Genomic DNA, 17,145 nt, shown 5'->3' with positions numbered 1-17,145 from the left:
CCCTGCGGTAGGCCAGTATTGATCATCAGTGAGTAGGAGATAGTACCAATTCACACAGATTGTGATCTTCTGGTGAGGAAGTCGAGGATCCAATTGCAGAGGGAGGTACAGTGGCCCAGGTTCTATAGCTTTTTGATTGGGACTGTGGGAATGATGGTGTTAAATGCTGAGCTATAGTCAATGAACTGCATCCTAACATAGCATTTAATTTGTCCAGGTGATCGATGGCTGTATGAAGAACCATTGAGGCTGTGTCCACCGCACACCTATAGTGGTGATAGGCAAATTGCAATGCGACCAGGTCCTTGCTGAGCGATGACCAACTTTCAAAGCATTCACCGTCGATATGAGTGCAACTGGACGATAAAGAGAGTTACTCTTCTTGGGCACTGGTATAATTGTTGCCCTTTAGAAGCAAATGGGAATTTCTGACCGTATCAGTGAGAGGTTGGAGGAACTCTTTCAACATCTGTGGAGAATCGACCATCCCAAATACTCCACAAAGCCTGTCTGACCCCTAAGTGCCTCCAATTGTTTGGATTTTGTACAGATCCTGGCATCCATAGAGCACAGCATCTCCCCGGCAACGGTGGCAGCTGATTGCTAGATGCAGCCGATGCTTACAGTTGATTGGAAGGACGGGCACAAATCCTGTGAGATGATTGGACACGCTGGGGAAGCGCATCGAACTGATTGGTTGGAAATGTTGGCTCTGAAATGTTGAAATGAAAAGCAATCTGTTGGACGAATTAAAATAAAACCTATAGATTATAGCAAACTGAAATACAACAACAAACAGGAGAAAATATTCAATATGTCAGATAGCATTTATAGGAGTTAATATTTTGTGGTGGAATGTCCTTCATTTCATTGGATGACCGGTGGTTCTGCACTGAAAGTCTATTGGTTGGGCGGTGAGTAATGCTGCCAACCGATTGGACAGGGTTGCCGGGCTCCGGCTGTTCGTCACTGACGAAGAGAGTCTGCGCCGAGTGACGTGAGTTAGAGCGCGACCGTCAGTGAAGGATCGAAGCGCGAGTAACGAGGGGAAAATGAGTAAAGCGCACCCGCCCGAGTTGAAGAAGTGAGTCTGGGGGAGCGGGATTGAGAGGATACGGAGGGGAGGGAGGGAGGAAGGAAGGAAGTAATAGCTGGGGCCCTCACTGAGTCTCTGCTCAGCTCTAGCGTTCACTGGAGGCGCGGCTCCCGCCTGTGGGGCACGGAGGCGGTTTCGGCTTGTAGGCCCATACATGTGGGGGCCTGCGGTTTGAGGGGAGGGGGTTACTCAGGGGCTTGTACGTCTCACCATGTGAGCTGGACGGATGGGAGGTGGGGAGAAAGGGAATTCCTTCAGGGTGGCCGGCATCCGAATGGCTGTACCGTAGGCCTTTGAGTCCGCCGCTGGCAGCTTCCTAATCTTCACTTGTGCTTCTGATCCACGTCCGCACTCTAGCAACACCTGGTCCCTCCACCGGCTGGCTTCTTCCTGAGCGCCACCCCCGCCCCCCCCCCCCCGGGAAAGAGAGTTGAGGAAATAACCTGCAAAGCAGCTTAACCCGTGCATTTGGGGAAGACTCTCCAAGCTCTCCGGTTTTGGAAGTGGCATGCACTTTGTAAGCACAGGCGTGAAATGGATCAGTCACCATTGTTCCGAGAAAAGCAAATTATTATCACAAACAGAAGATGACTCTATTTGCTGGAAATCTTGTGCAAAACACACCAGTGCTGGAGGAACTTAGCAGGTCAGGCAGCGTCTATGGAGGGAAATAGTTGACGTCTCAGCTAAGACTCTTCATTAGGATAGATGAAGCAGATATTTGTTAATTATAGGTGCTATTAGACCTATCAATTTACATTTGGTTTCAGATTTTATTTTTTACCTCGTAGCCCTGGACATCATTTTAACTTCTAATCAAACCAAGTACATACATGTTTCCATATACAACCCTGCAATTCATTTTCCGGTGGGCATACTCAACAGATCTAGTAACCATAATAGAATTAATGGAAGTCTGGACAAACAGTCTACAAGACACATCAAACCGTAAAAATACAAAAAGAGAGATAATAATAAATTAACAATAAATATCAAGAATGAACAAGAGAAATTCTGGAGATGCTGGAAATCCAAGCAACACACACAAAATGCTGGAGGAACTCAGCAGGCCATGCAGTGTCTATGGAAAAGAGTAAACAATCGATGTTTTGGGCTAAGAACCTTCATCAGAACAATGTAATTGAAATTCTGATGAAAGGTCTCATTCTGAAACATTGTCTGTTTACAGTAAGTTATCCCCACTGGTTCAAGAGCCTGATAGTCGTAACTGTTTCTAAACCTGGTAGAGTGAGTCCTAAGGTTCCTGTACCAACTTCCTGGTGGCAGCAGTGAAAGAATGCATGACCTAAGTGGTGGGGGTCCCTGTTGATGGATGCTGCTTTCCTGCAACAACACTGCGTGTAGATGTAATCAGTGGTGGATTGGGCCATGTCCATCCACTACTTTAAATGTTAAATGGTACGTTGACAATCAAAGTTAAATTTGTTATCGGCACAAAGTCCATGTATACAAAGTTGCTATAAATACTGACCTGCAGTAGCAGCACAGCACAAAGCTGCATTCACAAGAGATGCATAAGTTAAACAATATTTACAAGAATGAGCGCAAGTAGAATAAAGAAAAAGTCCATTTTAATTCAGAAGGTCATGGTGTTGCTAAACTCTGGTAATTTGGGATTTTGCCAGTTGAAAAACTACATAGTTGAAGGGAAGTAGCTGTCCTTGGACTTGGTAGTGTGGGACTAAAGATGTCTGTAGCTTCAGCCTGATGGTGGCTGTGAGAAAAATGCACAGTGTGTGTAGTCGGGATCTTTGGATATTGCTTTCTTGAGGCAATACAAGTAGATAGACAATTAAGCTTCTTCTGTGAACATTTACATTAGGAGTGAACAGCATACATTTAAAAAAATATTATGTATTCATTTTGCACTTTTCCTTCCAATAGCTGTGTGTTACTGGAGATTCTTGGGTTTTAGAGTTGATATTGATTTAAGAAGTCTTGAATTAATGCTTTATTTAGTTTGAGCATATTTTTAACCTCAACGTCTCTGCTTTTCTAGGTTCATGGACAAGAAGCTATCACGTGAGTTTTGCACTACATTTGCATGCAAGGAACTGTGAAGTGCTTCATGGAGGAGAATTATTATATACAAAACCAGAACTCTGTAGAGCAATGCAGAACTGTCAAAACTGGGAAAACACACAGTAAAGTCTATTTTGAATAAGCCATGCTAGATGAATTAATGTTGCCATTTTTTGTGGTAAATCAGGATTGAATTTTGACCTACTGCAGGTTCAAATTGGATGCATCTGGAGTGGTGACATTTTTCAGAATGGGTATTTTGCATCCCACAAAATATTTTAGATGACTGAGCCTCTAGTAAAATTTTCTGCCTACCAGGTTGTCAGTTAATTTGAATTTAATGGATATGACAATTAAGTAATCCTTTTAAATTAAAAATCCTGCAAACCTGTAAAGATATAACAACAAGAATTTGCAAACATAATTCATGTCACCCACCGTTGCACTGTGTTGGCACTAAACTTGCATCATTGTGTGCTCTGCAGCATGGTAGCAAGAGTTAGATTGTTCTGTTCTGGAGGGAAGGCTTGGATATCTGGACTTCTGTGAAGTCAGGAAGACGGTGATACTTTTTTTTGTCCATCTGTAAATGTTATTCTTGGTCCCTTTATTCTTTTTGAAAATCTGCAAATTACTGTTCAGAAAGTGCTTTGCCTCATACTTGATAAATTGAAATCGTAAGAAATGTGATCTGATCTTAGGATCGTTGGCTATTTGTTTCTTGTGATGGGGTCCTGCATTAAAAGCCCACCTTCTATCAGTGATTCATCCCACATCAGTTGAAGCTTACTACAAAAGTAAGAGATTTTGATGCAGGTTTCTAAGAGCTTTTGTTCTGTTATTCAGTAAAGCTGAATGGTGGAAGGCACGTGCAAGGAATTCTACGTGGTTTTGACCCCTTCATGAATCTTGTGGTGGATGAATCTGTGGAGATGGCACCCGGTGGCCAGCAGAATAACATTGGCATGGTGGTAAGTTACTTCGAGTCATTGAAAAGTGCAACATGGAAGCAAGCCCTTCAGGCCATGACCCTTCATACCCCTCCCATCCATGTACCTATCCAAATTTCTCTTAAACATTGACATCTCTTGTGCTGCCATCTCGTTCCACACTGAAGTAACACTGAGTGAAGAAATTACCTCTCATGTTCCCCTGAAACATTTCACCTTTCACCCATGACCTTTAGTCGTAGTTCCACCCAACCTCAGTGGAAAATGCATGCTATCATTTACCCTATCGATACTCTTCATAATTTCGTACATCACTATCAAATCTCCCCTCAATTATCTATGTTCCAGGGAATAAACCTATTCAATCTTTCCTTATAACTCGAGTCCTCCAGTCCCTTGTAAACATCCTTGTAAATTATCTCTGTACTCTTTCAACCTCTGTACATCTTTCCAGTAGGTGGGTGACCAAAACTGCGCACAGTACTCAAATTAGGCCTCACCAACATCTTATACAACTTACACATAACATTCCATCTCCTGTACTCAATACTTTAATTTAAGAAGGTCAGAAGATTTCTTTACAACCCTATGTACCTGTGTCTCCACTTTCAATGAATTATATACCTGTATTCCCAGAGCCCTTTGTTCTATCACATTCCTCAGTGCCCTACCGTTCACTGTGTGAGATCTACCCTGTTTCCTCCTAACTAGGTGTTACACCTTTTACTTGTCAGCCTTAAATTCCATCAGCCGTTTTTCCAGCTGGTCCAGATCCTGCTGCAAGCCTTGATAGTCTTCCTCAATGTTTAATACACTCCCAATCTTGGTCTCATCGACAAATTTGCTGGTCCAGTTAACCACATTATTATCCAGACCATTGATATAGATGACAACAATGGACCTTGCACTGTTCCCTGTGTCACTCCACTAGTTACGGGCCTTCTGTCAGAAGCAACCACCTACTACCACTCTCTGGCTTCTCGCATAGAGCTAATTTCTAATCCAATTTACTACCGTCTTGAATGTCGAGTGTCTGAACCTTCTTGACCAACCTCCCATGTGGGACCTCGTCAAATGTCTTGCTAAAGCCTGTGTAGGCGACATCCGCAGCCTTGTTGTCATCAACTTTCCTGGTAATTTCCATGCCAAACTATAGGATTGGTTAGGCACAACCTAGCACACACAAAGCCACACTGACTAGCTCTAATCAGTCCCTGTCTGTCCAAATACTCATGTATCTGGTCCCTTAGACTACCTTCCAATAACTTTTTCACTACTGATGGCAGCCTCAGCAGCCTGTAATTTCCTAGTTTATTCTTCAAGCCTTTCATAAACAGTGGGGCAACATTAGCTATCTTTCAATCCTCTGGTACCTCACCTGTCACTAAGGATGATTTAAATCTCTCTGACAAAGCCCCTGTAATTACTACACTTGCCTCCCACAGGGTCTGAGGGAGCCCCTTGTCAGGTCTTGGGAACTTATCTACCCTAATTTGCCTCAAGATAGCAAACAATTCCTCCTCAGTAATCTGTATGCAATCTTGGAGCAGTTTGTACGAGAGCCGACCAGGGACAAGACTATTCTGGATTTAGTGTTGTGTAATGAACAGGATTTGATAAGCGATCTTGAATTAAAGGAGCCATTAGGAGGTAGTGACCAAAATATGATGTTTTTATCTGCAATTTGAGAAGGATAAGGGCAGATCGGAGGTGTCAGTGTTGCAGTTGAACAAAGGAGACTATGGAGCCATGAGGGAGGAGCTGGCCAAAGTTAACTGACAGATATCTTAGCAGAAAAGACAGTGGAACAGCAAAGGCAGGTATTCTTGGGAATAATGCACAAGGTGCAAAATCAGTTCATCCCCCGGAGAAGGAAGGATTCAAAGGGGGGAAAGGGGCCACAGTGGTTGACAAAGGAAGTCAGTGATTGCATAGCTTTAAAAAAAAAGGAAGTATGACAGAGCTAAGGTGAGTGGGAGGACAGATGATTGGGAAATTTTTAAGGAACAACAGAACTTAACTAAAAAGGCGACACGGGGAGAGAAAATGAGGTACGAACGCAAGCTAGCCAGGAATATAAAGTAGGATAGCAAAAGCTTTTTTAGGTATGTGAAGAGGAAGAAGATAGTTAAGAACAATGTTGGGCCCTTGAAGGATGAATTGGGTGAAATTGTTATGGGAAACAGAGAAATGACAGAAGAATTTAATGAGTACTTTAGATCTGTCTTCACTAGGGAAGACACAAGCAATCTCTCAGATGTATGGATGGGCCAAGGACATAGGGTAACAGAGGAAATGAAACAGATTGACATTAGGAAGGAAACGGTGATGCGTAGACTGATGGGACTGAAGGCTGACAAATCCCCAGGTCCAGATGGTCTGCATCCTAGGGTACTAAAGGAGGTGGCCCTGGAAATTGCGGATGCATTGTAATCATTTTCCAATGTTCCTTAGATTCAGGATCAGTTCCTAAGGATTGGAGAATGACTAATGTTATCCCACTTTTTAAGAAAGGAGGGAGGGAGAAAACAGAGAACTATCGTCCTGTCAGCCTAACATCAATAGTGGGGAAGATGCTAGAGTCCATTATTAAAGATGAAATAGTGGCATATCTAGATAGCAGTGATAGGATTGGGCCGAGCCAGCTTGGATTTACCAAGGGCAAATTATGCTTGACTAATCTATTAGAGTTTTTCGAGGATGTAACCAGGAAGTTAGACAAGGGAGATCCAGTGGATGTAGTGTACCTCGATTTTCAGAAGGCGTTTGATAAGGTCCCACATAGGAGATTGGTGGGTAAAATCAGAGCTCATGGCATTGGGGGGAAGATATTGACATGGATAGAAAACTGGTTGGCAGATAGAATGCAAAGGGTAACGGTGAATGGGTGTTTCTCGGAATGGCAGGTGGTGACTAGTGGGGTGCCACAGGGCTTGGTATTGGGACCACAGCTGTTTACGATTTACATCAGCAATTTAGATGAAGGCATTGAGAATAACATCAACAAGTTTGCTGATGATACTAAGCTGGGTGGCAGGGTGACTTGGATAGGCTGAGTGAGTGGGCAGATACTTGGCAGATGACGTTTAATGTGAATAAGTGTGAGGTTATCCACTTTGGGAGTAAGAACAGGAAGGCAGATTATTATCTGAACGGTGTAGAGTTAGGTAAGGCAGAAATACAAAGAGATCTAGGAGTCCTTGTTCATCAGTCACTGAAGGTGAATGAGCAAGTGCAGCAGGCAGTGAAGAAGGCTAGTGGAATGTTGGCCTTTATTACAAAGGGATTTGAGTACAAGAGCAAGGAAATCCTTTTGCATTTGTACAGGGCCCTGATGAGACCACACCTGGAGTATTGTGTACAGTTTTGGTCTCCAGGGTTAAGGAATTACATCCTGGCTGTAGGAGGAAGTGCAGCGCAGATTCACAAGGTTAATTCCTGGGATGTCCGGACTGTCTTATGCAGAGAGGTTAGAGAGACTGGGCTTGTACATGCTGGAATTAAGGAGATTGAGAGTGGATCTGATTGTAACATATAAGATTATTAAGGGATTGGACAAGATAGAGGCAGGAAATATGTTCCAGATGCTGGGAGAGTTCAGTACTAGAGGGCATGGTTTGAGAATAAGGGGTAGGTCATTTAGGACAAAGTTAAGGAAAAACTTCTTCTCCCAGAGAGTTGTGGGGGTCTGGAATGCACTGTCTCAGAAGGCAGTGGAGGCCAATTCTCTGGATGCTTTCAAGAAGGAGCTAGATAGGTACCTTATGGATAGGGGAATCAAGGGATATGGGGACAAGGCAGGAACCGGGTATTGATAGTAGATGATCAGCCATGATCTCAGAATGGCGGTGCAGGCTCAAAAAGCCAAATGGTCTACTTCTGCACCTATTGTCTATAACATTTTGTAATTCTAATGACCAAAAACTGTGCATTTAGAACATTTGTGATACTTGTATCAGCAGTTCTTGGTAGTTCCAGGATCAGCGGGAACAACCTCAGTAAAAGGACATCCATTTAGAACAGAGATGAGAAGGAATTTCTTTAGCCAGAGGGTGGTAAATCTGTGGAATTTATTACCATGGACTATGGAGTCAAAGGCATTGAGTATATTTAAGGCAGAGGTTGATAGGTTCTTGGTTGGTTAGGGTGTCAGAGGTTATGGGAAAAAAGCAGAAGGATAGGTTTGAGAAGAATAATTAATCAGCCATGATGGAATGACCTAATTCTGCTCCTATGGCTTATGGTCTTATGATGTGAGGTAAATTTTTAACCCACGATCAATTGAGACTCCACTTGGCACTAGTGTTTCCGGTGATGTTTCTGCTGGGAAGTGATAGTATTGATTGCCACTTTACTAGATGGTTTGCTATCTGCTAATTGGGAGTTCCCCTCAGACAGAGAGAAATCTTTGGCTGTACCTGTTGGAAATTCATAAAATTATGAGTTGTAGAGCAAGCAGCCAGTATCTTTTCTTGGGTCAAAATGTCTAATTCTAGATGGCATCCTTTTAAGTTGGAGGGGGGGAATTCTAGAGGAGATGTGCAGGACCAGTTATTGCATAATGTTCTTATGGTTGCCTAAAATGCATGCCTTGGATGGTGGGGGAGCTGGAAACAATGAGTTTCTCAGATAGATGCATGAATGCTGGGATATGGGTCATGTGCAAGCAGAAGGAATTGGTTTAATTAAGCATCTTTAGCTAAATTAGTTTGGCACTAAATTAGTTCTAGGTTGTATACCATATCTGCTATAATGGAATGTGTATGCTGGGGCTGTTCCTCTTTTATTTTATTTTAGATTTTTCTAACTCACTTTAACGTGAACTAAAATTACATTGTTAAAAAAAAGATATCAAATGGCAGCTCTTCTGTTTTCAAATAACTTGTGATATCAAAACCCTATTTCTCCCCTTTCTCATTTAATACAGGTATGTCTGTAGTCAGAGTAATGAAATTGTCTTTCAACGTTCCCATATATCTGTGAAGAAGCGTCTTTTTTATGCTCGATGCATTTCCAGTCTGAGGCTCTCTGTAACATGATTAGCAAATCTGGCCCAAAATATTTTGATCACGATTCCAGCATCTTTCTTCCACAGTGCACATTCCAGCAGTAACTTGGGTCTATCTTTTCAGTGAGTTTTAATATTTGTCTTTGAATTCTCTTCACTAGGTGATTAGAGGAAACAGCATTATCATGTTAGAAGCATTAGAAAGGGTATAGTGAAGACATCACCGTTTCTGAATTAGCGGAGATGACTCTACAAAGATGGCGCGAACTTACAGCATTGAATCTTCCTGTCATGCAGTGGAAAAGGATTTGCAGCTAACTTTATAAAGCCCACTTATTTACATTAGTGAATAGCTTGGAATTTGTACTTGGACAACTAATTAAAGAATATTAAATAAGTGTTTTTGTATGAAAAGGATTGGATCAGTTGCTTTCTTCATGTTTTTGTGTATATTGATCTCAGATGAATCCCAAATATCTGCCAATTGCTGGTGACTTAGTTTCATTGTCCTCTGGTGAATAATACTTGTGTGACAACAAGTGGAACTACATACTTTCAGAACCCAAGGATAAAACTGTTGATATTGGGGCCTAATGCAAAGAAACAGTATTTGCTATGTTGCTGCCCTAATCGTAACTACAGAACCAGAATGGAAGCGAAGATCTGCCCAAAAAAGTGTAATGCCATGAGCTTACCAACATCTCCAGTTGGCACGAGGTTCGATTCTCAATGAGCAGCTGCATGGAATCTAAAATTCTGTACTCTTGAGTGCAGGGCACAGTAGCATAGCAGTTGGCACGACAGCTTTGCAGTCCAGGTGACCCAAGTTCAATTCCCTTTACTGCCTATTAGGAGTTTGTCAGTTCTCCTGGTGACCACATGAGATTCCTCTGGGTGCCCTGCTTTCCTCCCATAGTCCAAAGATGTACCGGTTGGCAGGTTAATTGATCATTGTAAATTGTCCCGTGGTTCGGCTGTGGTTAAATTGGGGAATTAATGGGCGGTGTGGCTTTAAGCGCCAAAAGGGCCTATTCCACTCTTTATGTTAATAAGTAAAAAAATTTAGACCATTGGAGCAAAATTTGGCATTTGGTCCATCAAGTATGCTCCACCATTCCATCGTAGCTGATTGATTATCCTTCTCAAACCCATTATTCTGTCTTCTCCCCATAATCTTTATCAACCTTACTAATCAATAACCTGTTAACCTCCGTTTTAAATATACCTGCTTATGTCCTCCATGGATTCATCACCCTTGGGCTAAAGAGATTACTCTTCAACTCCTTTCTAAAGGGAAATCCTTGTATTCTGAATCTGTTTCATTTAGTTCTGCCCCATCCCCCATAGCACTTCCATTACCGGGATCACTCCTGTGAACCTCCAATGCTAACACATCCTTTCTTAGATAAGGGGCCCAATGCATTTCTGACTGTAAACTGTTCTTGTTGAATCCATTACTGGGGACAGAAACTCAAGAGGCTCTGTACACTAGCAAGCCAAGATCGTCCGATTAGTAATCTGATGTGCGTTTTTCCCCATATTTGCTACTATGTTACCAAATCTTCAGATATAAAGGCAGTTCATTCAGCATCATCTGTATCTGGAGAAATTTCCAAGCTTTTACCTGCCTTGATGGGCAGAAATGTTTGCTGGCTTTGCTTCAGAAAGGCCTGGCTCGTGTTCTAAATAATGTTCCCTGGTCCTAACCTTACCAGACTGCAGAAAGTAATCGAGTTTACATTTGAAGTGATCAACCTCGGAATTGGTGTATCCATGCATGATTGTTAAATTGCAAAGTGACCAAATAATTCCTTCAGCATTGATGGAGACATTTGTGTTATTGGGTCTGTATGTTTCTGCTCTTTGTGTAATATGGGGAAAAAAAGTTCAACTTTTCTTTTCAATCTACTATCACCATTGCTGGTTGGCCTATCCATTTGTCTCAGACATTCTTGGTGTTTGTCCTCCATAGCATTCTGAGTCCTGAGTGCAGAACTTTCTTATCAATTCTGAAAGGCCAACTCCTTATCTTGAGCTCATAATCCCTGGTTCTGAATAACCCAGTCAGGGGTTTTTGCTTTTGTTAACCTTTGGAGAGTATAGGCCCAATCTGCTTAATTTCTACTTTTGACAGTTCCTCCATAAACAGAAATCAGTCTGGTGAAGCTTAATTGTCTTTTTGTATTAAAAAATTGGTATATTGCATTTAAAGAGCAATCACGAGGAAATCTGCAGATGCTGGAAATTCAAACAACACACATAAAATGCTGGTGGACCACAGCAGGCCAGGCAGCATCTATAAGGAGAAGCACTGTGGATGTTTTGGGCCGAGACTCTGTCAGGACTAATTGAAAGGAGAGATACTAAGAGATTTCAAAGTAGGAGGGGGAGGGGGAAATGTGAAATGATAGAAGACCAGAGGGGGTGGGATGAAGCTAAGAGCTGGAAATGTGATTGGCGAAAGTGATACAGAGCTGGAGAAGGGAAAGGATCATGGGACGGGAGGCCTCGAGAGAAAGAAAGCGGGGGGGAAGGAAGCACCAGAGGGAGATGGAGAACAGGCAGAGAGAGAGAGAGGGAAAAAAACAACTAAATACATCAGGGATGGGGTAAGAAGGGGAGGAGGAAGTTAGAGAAGTTAATGTTCATGCCATCAGGTTGGAGGCTACCTAGCTGGTATATAAGGTGTTGTTCCTCCAACCTGAGTTTGGATTCATTTTGACAGTAGAGGAGGCCATGGATAGACATATCAGAATGGGAATGGGATGTGGAATTAAAATGTGTGGCCACTGGGAGATCCTGCTTTCTCTGGCGGACCGAGTGTAGGTGTTCAGCGAAACGGTCTCCCAGTCTGCATCGGGTCTCACCAATATATAAAAGGCCACATTGGGAGCACCGGACGCAGTATACCACACCAGCTGACTCACAGGTGAAGTGTCACCTCACCCGGAAGGACTGTCTGGGGCCCTGAGTGGTGGTGAGGGAGGAAGTGTAAGGGCAGGTGTAGCACTTGTTCCGCTTACAAGGATAAGTGGCAGGAGGGAGATCCCGAGTAGTCAAGTTGAAGGGCCTTAGGAATTATATTTGGGGAGCAGCGAGGGAGGGTTTCACTGAACTCTCGTTGAACTGACTCTCACAGCTACCTGGAGTATTCCTCTTCCCACCCTGTCTCTTGCAAAAATGCTATCCCCTTTTCACAATTCCTCCATCTCCGCCACATCTGCTCTCAGGATGAGGCTTTTCATTCCAGGACGAAGGAGATGTCTTCCTTTTTTAAACAAAGGGGCTTCTTCCACCATCAACTCTGCTCTCAACTGCATCTCTCCCATTTCCTGAACATCCGCCTGCCACCCCACTCCGGGATAGAGTTCCCCTTGTCCTCACCTACCACCCCACCAGCCTCCAGGTCCAACGTATAATTCTCCGTAACTTCCGCCACCTCCAACGGGATCCCACTACCAAGCACATCTTTCCCTCCCCCCCCCCCCCCCCCCCACTTTCTGCTTTCAGCAGGGATCGCTCCATATGCGACTCCCTTTTCCACTCGGCCCCCCATCCCTTCCCACCGATCTCCCTCCTGGCACTTATCCTTGTAAGCAGAACAAGTGCTACACCTGCCCTTACACTTCCTCCCTCACCACCATTCAGGGCCCCAGCCAGTTCTTACAGGTGAGCCGACACTTCACCTGTGAGTCGGCTGGTGTGGTATACTGTGTCTGGTGCTCCCGGTGTGGCCTTTTATATGTTGGTGAGCCCCAACGCAGACTGGGAGACCGTTTCGCTGAACACCTACACTCAGTCCGCCAGAGAAAGCAGGATCTCCCAGTGGCCACACATTTTAATTCCACATCCCATTCCCATTCTGATATGTCTATCTATGGCCGCCTCTACTGTCAAAATGAATCCAAACTCAAGTTGGAGGAACAACACCTTATATACCGGCTGGGTAGCCTCCAACCTGATGGCATGAACATTGACTTCACCAACTTCCGTTATTGCCCCTCCTTACCCCATCCCTGAAGTATTTGTTTTTTTTCTCTCTCTGCCCATCACTCTGCCTGTTCTCCATCTCCCTCTGGTGCTTCTCCCCCCCCCCCCCCCATTTCTTTCTCCCGAAGCCTCCCGTCCCATGATCCTTTCCCTTCTCCATCTCTATCACTGTCACCAATCACCTTTCCAGCTCTTAGCTTCATCCCACCCCCTCTGGTCTTCTCCTATCATTTCGCATCTCCCCCTTCCCCAACTACTTTCAAATCTCTTACTATCTTTCCTTTCAGTTAGTCCTGACAAAGGGTCTCAGCCGGAAACGTCGACAGTGCTTCTCCTTATAGATGCTGCCTGGCCTGCTGTGTTCCACCAGCATTTTGTGTGTGTTGTTTGGTATATTGCATCTATTTGCACCTCTACTTTTACAGTTTGAGAAGACTGGAGTTTGGATCATCTGCATTTCCAAATTGCAACTTCTGCCTGCTCTTTTATTTTGAGGCAACTTGAGAAGTCAAGATGTTCACTTGGTAGCGTGTTTTAGGCTGTCATGTGCCCTTGTGGTCTGTAACCATTTTGGTGTTCCTGCGAATAAATTAGGGACAGTCGGCCCTCCTTATCCGTGGGGGATTGGTTCCGGGACCCCCCGCATGGATCCCAAAAAAACGCAGATGCTTAGTGCGGTGGTCTTTAGGACCCGGCACAGCTCTGAATCCGCAGTGTTTCTGTTCATGAATATAATCACGATCATGATTGAAAATAAAGTGGAAGTAATAAAGCAATCAGAAGGAGGTGAAACACCATTGGTAACTGGAAAAGCGTTAGGCTACAGTCAGTCAACGCTCGGATCAATTTTAATGGAGCATGTGAAAGGCCTGCCCCAATGAAAGCTACAATTATTTCTAAGCAAAGCCGTAGTTTAATTATTGAAATGCATGTTTCTTTAGCGTTTTATATGCATAGAAAGGTAAAATATATACTATATAATAAGACAAACGTTTGACTAACTGACGCTAAATAATACCAGGTGTACCTGTTCCGACTTCAAATCCAACTTAAAGACTTACTCAGGAACGGAACTCGTTCATAACCCGGGGACTACCTGTACTTTTAAATCATCTCTAGATTACTTATATTACCTAATACAATGTAAATGCTATGTAAATAGTTGTTATACTGTATTGTTTAGGATATAATGACAAGAAAAAATAGTCTGTAAATGTTCAAACAACGAGTGCTGGAGAGAGAACTTACGGGTTTTCCCAATTCACGGTTGGTTGAACCCACAGATAAGGGGGGCTGACTGTATTTAGCAGGTAGATGCAGCAAGGAAGGCAAGTGGTTCATTGGCATTTATTGCTGGGGGTTGGCATTTAGAAATATAGAGAAATGTTACAAATTGCACTGAGGCCCCAACTGGAGTTTTCAACACCTTATTTAAAGGGTATCCTAGCATTCGAGACAGCCTAGGTACAAACATTTGTAGATCACTAGGCAAAGTCTCAGATGAGAGGGTGGTACTGTAAGTGGCTGAAGCAGCTGAGTGGGTGTATTTTTAGGAGTTCAGAAGAATTGGGCAATCTCGTTAAAATGGATCATCTTAAGGGGGCATGACACAGTTGGTGGTCTCACTGGTGAGTGAGTCTTTGTTGTGTGGGTACAGTTGTAAGATGAGGGGCAGTCTAACTAAGGAGGGTAGCAATTTCTCAGACCAAGTAGTGAGCATCAAACTCTCCAGCCTGGACATTGTGAAAGATAAGCATTGGTGTCGGGGCCAGAGGCAAGAAACGGGCCAGCTGAGCTCAGCTCACTGCTCCCAGAGGTTTACCAGACTCTGCACTGAATAAAGACTACAGTGATAACGGCTTCATGGCCATGGACTCACTTTCATGAACTTCAGTTGTTTGCTTTTGTTTGTATGGTTTAATTTTTTTTTCTGTATGTGTGTTTGGCAGTTTTTTAATGGGTTCCATTGGTATACTTTGATAATAAATGTACTTTGATCTTGACTTTGAAAGAGGTAGCAAATAATTTTAAAATGCAGAATTGACGGCTATGGTGACTTTCATAGGAGTTGAGGCCTGGGGCCATCAGAATGGTGGGGCAGAGTGGCTTGGATAAATTCTGCTCAGCATGTAAAACAAACCCACTTGTACACAAAAAAACAGCAGACTGAATGTTGCTATTCAGCATGTATTGAGATGCAATCTTTTTTATCTTGTGACTCAGTGAAGGCAACTAAAGTTGGGAGAAATCGTATTGTGTGAAGATGGTATAATTATAAAGAGCTTGCCTGCTTACTCAAAATACACTTTACTACAGATTGTTAACAGCAGCAATGTGGAAGACGTAATTACTGTAATGTGTAAAATATTTCATTTGTAACAGCACTTTTAATACTTTCTGCAACACAAAACAACATTTGGTGCTTGAGCCCCAAAAGTTTGTGTTCAAGAAAACTTGATTTTAAGGAGCTTGTTAAAGGAAGTGTGATAATCAGTGACTTCCAATCAAAATTTGAAGACCATGTACCCTCACAGAGGTGAGTCTTTCTTGCTTTTAAATAAGGAATCATATTTACTACAGTTAAGCAGTGCAGCAGGCCTGAAAACCAGACCAGGACGTTTTCAGAGTTGCTTGGGGATTAGTCAAAATAAGTCATCTGGTCCATTTCTGGAGAACCCTGCTCAAGTACATGAGAGTGGGCTGCTTATCTGTTTATCAAATATTCTAAATTTTAAAACTATTCTAGTCCAGATGATAAGTCTCAGCCCAAAATATCAATCATCCATTTCATTGCACAGGTGCTGTCTGGACTTGCTGAATTCCTTAAGCATTTTGTTTTTTTGCTTGAGATTCCAGCAACTGCCAATTTTTTTATATCTCTTCTACAGTTGCAAGAAAAAGTTTGTGAACCTTTTGCAATTGTCTGGTTTTCTGCATTAATTACTCATAAAATGTGCTCTTATCTTCATCTAAGTCATACACAGTCTGCTTAAACTAATAACACACTAACAAGTGTACTTTTTATATCTTTATTGAACACATTGTTTAATCATTCACAGTCCTGTCTGGAAAAAGTATGTGAACCCTAGTATTTAATAGCTGGTAGAACCTATTTTTAGCAGCAATAACCGTCACCAAACATTTCCTGTAGCTGCTGATCAGACTTGCAAAACAGCAAGGAGGAATTTTAGACCATTGCTCTGTACAAAACTTTTCTAGTTGATCAATATTTCTGAGATACCTTGCACAAACAATCCTCTTCAGTCATGCCACAATATCTCAATTGGGTTAAGGTCTGGACTCTGACTTGGCCTTTCCAAAACACGAATCTTCTTTTTAAACCATTCTGTTGTTGATTTACTCTTGTGTTTCGGATCATTGTCTTGTTACATCATCCAACTTCTATTAAGCTGTGGCGGACCTCTAACCTGACATTTTCCTGTAAAATGTCTTGATACAATTTTGAATTCATTGTTCTCTCAACGATTGCAATCTGTCCAGGCCATGAGGCAGAAAGCAGCCCCAAACTGTGATGCTCTTTCCACCATGCTTTAAAGGTGGGATGAGGTTTTCTGTTGGTGTGCAGTGTCCTTTCTCCTCCAAACGTAGCAGTGTGTATTTCTGCCAAAAAAGTTCAACTTTTGTCTCATCTGTCCACAGATCATTGTCCCAGAAACAGTGTCCCTGGTGGCCTTTTGCAAATTTGAGATGTGCAGCTATGTTTTGTAGGGCAGTTGTTTCCTCCATGGTGTCCTATGAACACCATTCTTGTTCAGTGTTTTTCTTGTAGTGGACACGTAAACAGCGATTTTAGCAAGCTCTAGAGCTTTCTGCAGGTCTTTTGCTGTTACCCTTGGGTTCTACTTCACATCCTTCAGCACTGCATGTTTTGCTCTTGGTGTAATCTTTGCAGGGAGATTAGCAGCAGTACTGTATTTCCTTCATTTGTAAACAATTTATCTTACTGTGGACTGATTAATACTCAGCTTCATGCATTTCTACAATTCTAAGATCCTTTGAAAGTTGTTTTGATCAAGGAATGGTGCACATAACCAGAT

General features: G+C 42.8%; 1 protein-coding gene across 1 annotated transcript; it reads left to right on the top strand.

Moving 5' to 3' along the window:
- Positions 1-956: 956 nt before the first annotated feature.
- snrpg (small nuclear ribonucleoprotein polypeptide G) lies at positions 957-9,511 on the top strand. Its single transcript, XM_059966022.1, has 4 exons — positions 957-1,084; positions 3,117-3,139; positions 3,986-4,110; positions 9,259-9,511. Exons 1-4 carry the CDS (start codon positions 1,053-1,055, stop codon positions 9,307-9,309), a joined length of 231 nt encoding a protein of 76 aa, XP_059822005.1. The 5' UTR covers positions 957-1,052; the 3' UTR covers positions 9,310-9,511.
- Positions 9,512-17,145: the final 7,634 nt, after the last annotated feature.

The sequence above is a fragment of the Hypanus sabinus genome, chromosome 1 (assembly GCF_030144855.1).
Source record: "Hypanus sabinus isolate sHypSab1 chromosome 1, sHypSab1.hap1, whole genome shotgun sequence".
In the NCBI taxonomy this organism is placed as follows: Eukaryota; Metazoa; Chordata; class Chondrichthyes; order Myliobatiformes; family Dasyatidae; genus Hypanus; species Hypanus sabinus.
This window is presented reverse-complemented; position numbering and strand designations above follow the sequence as displayed.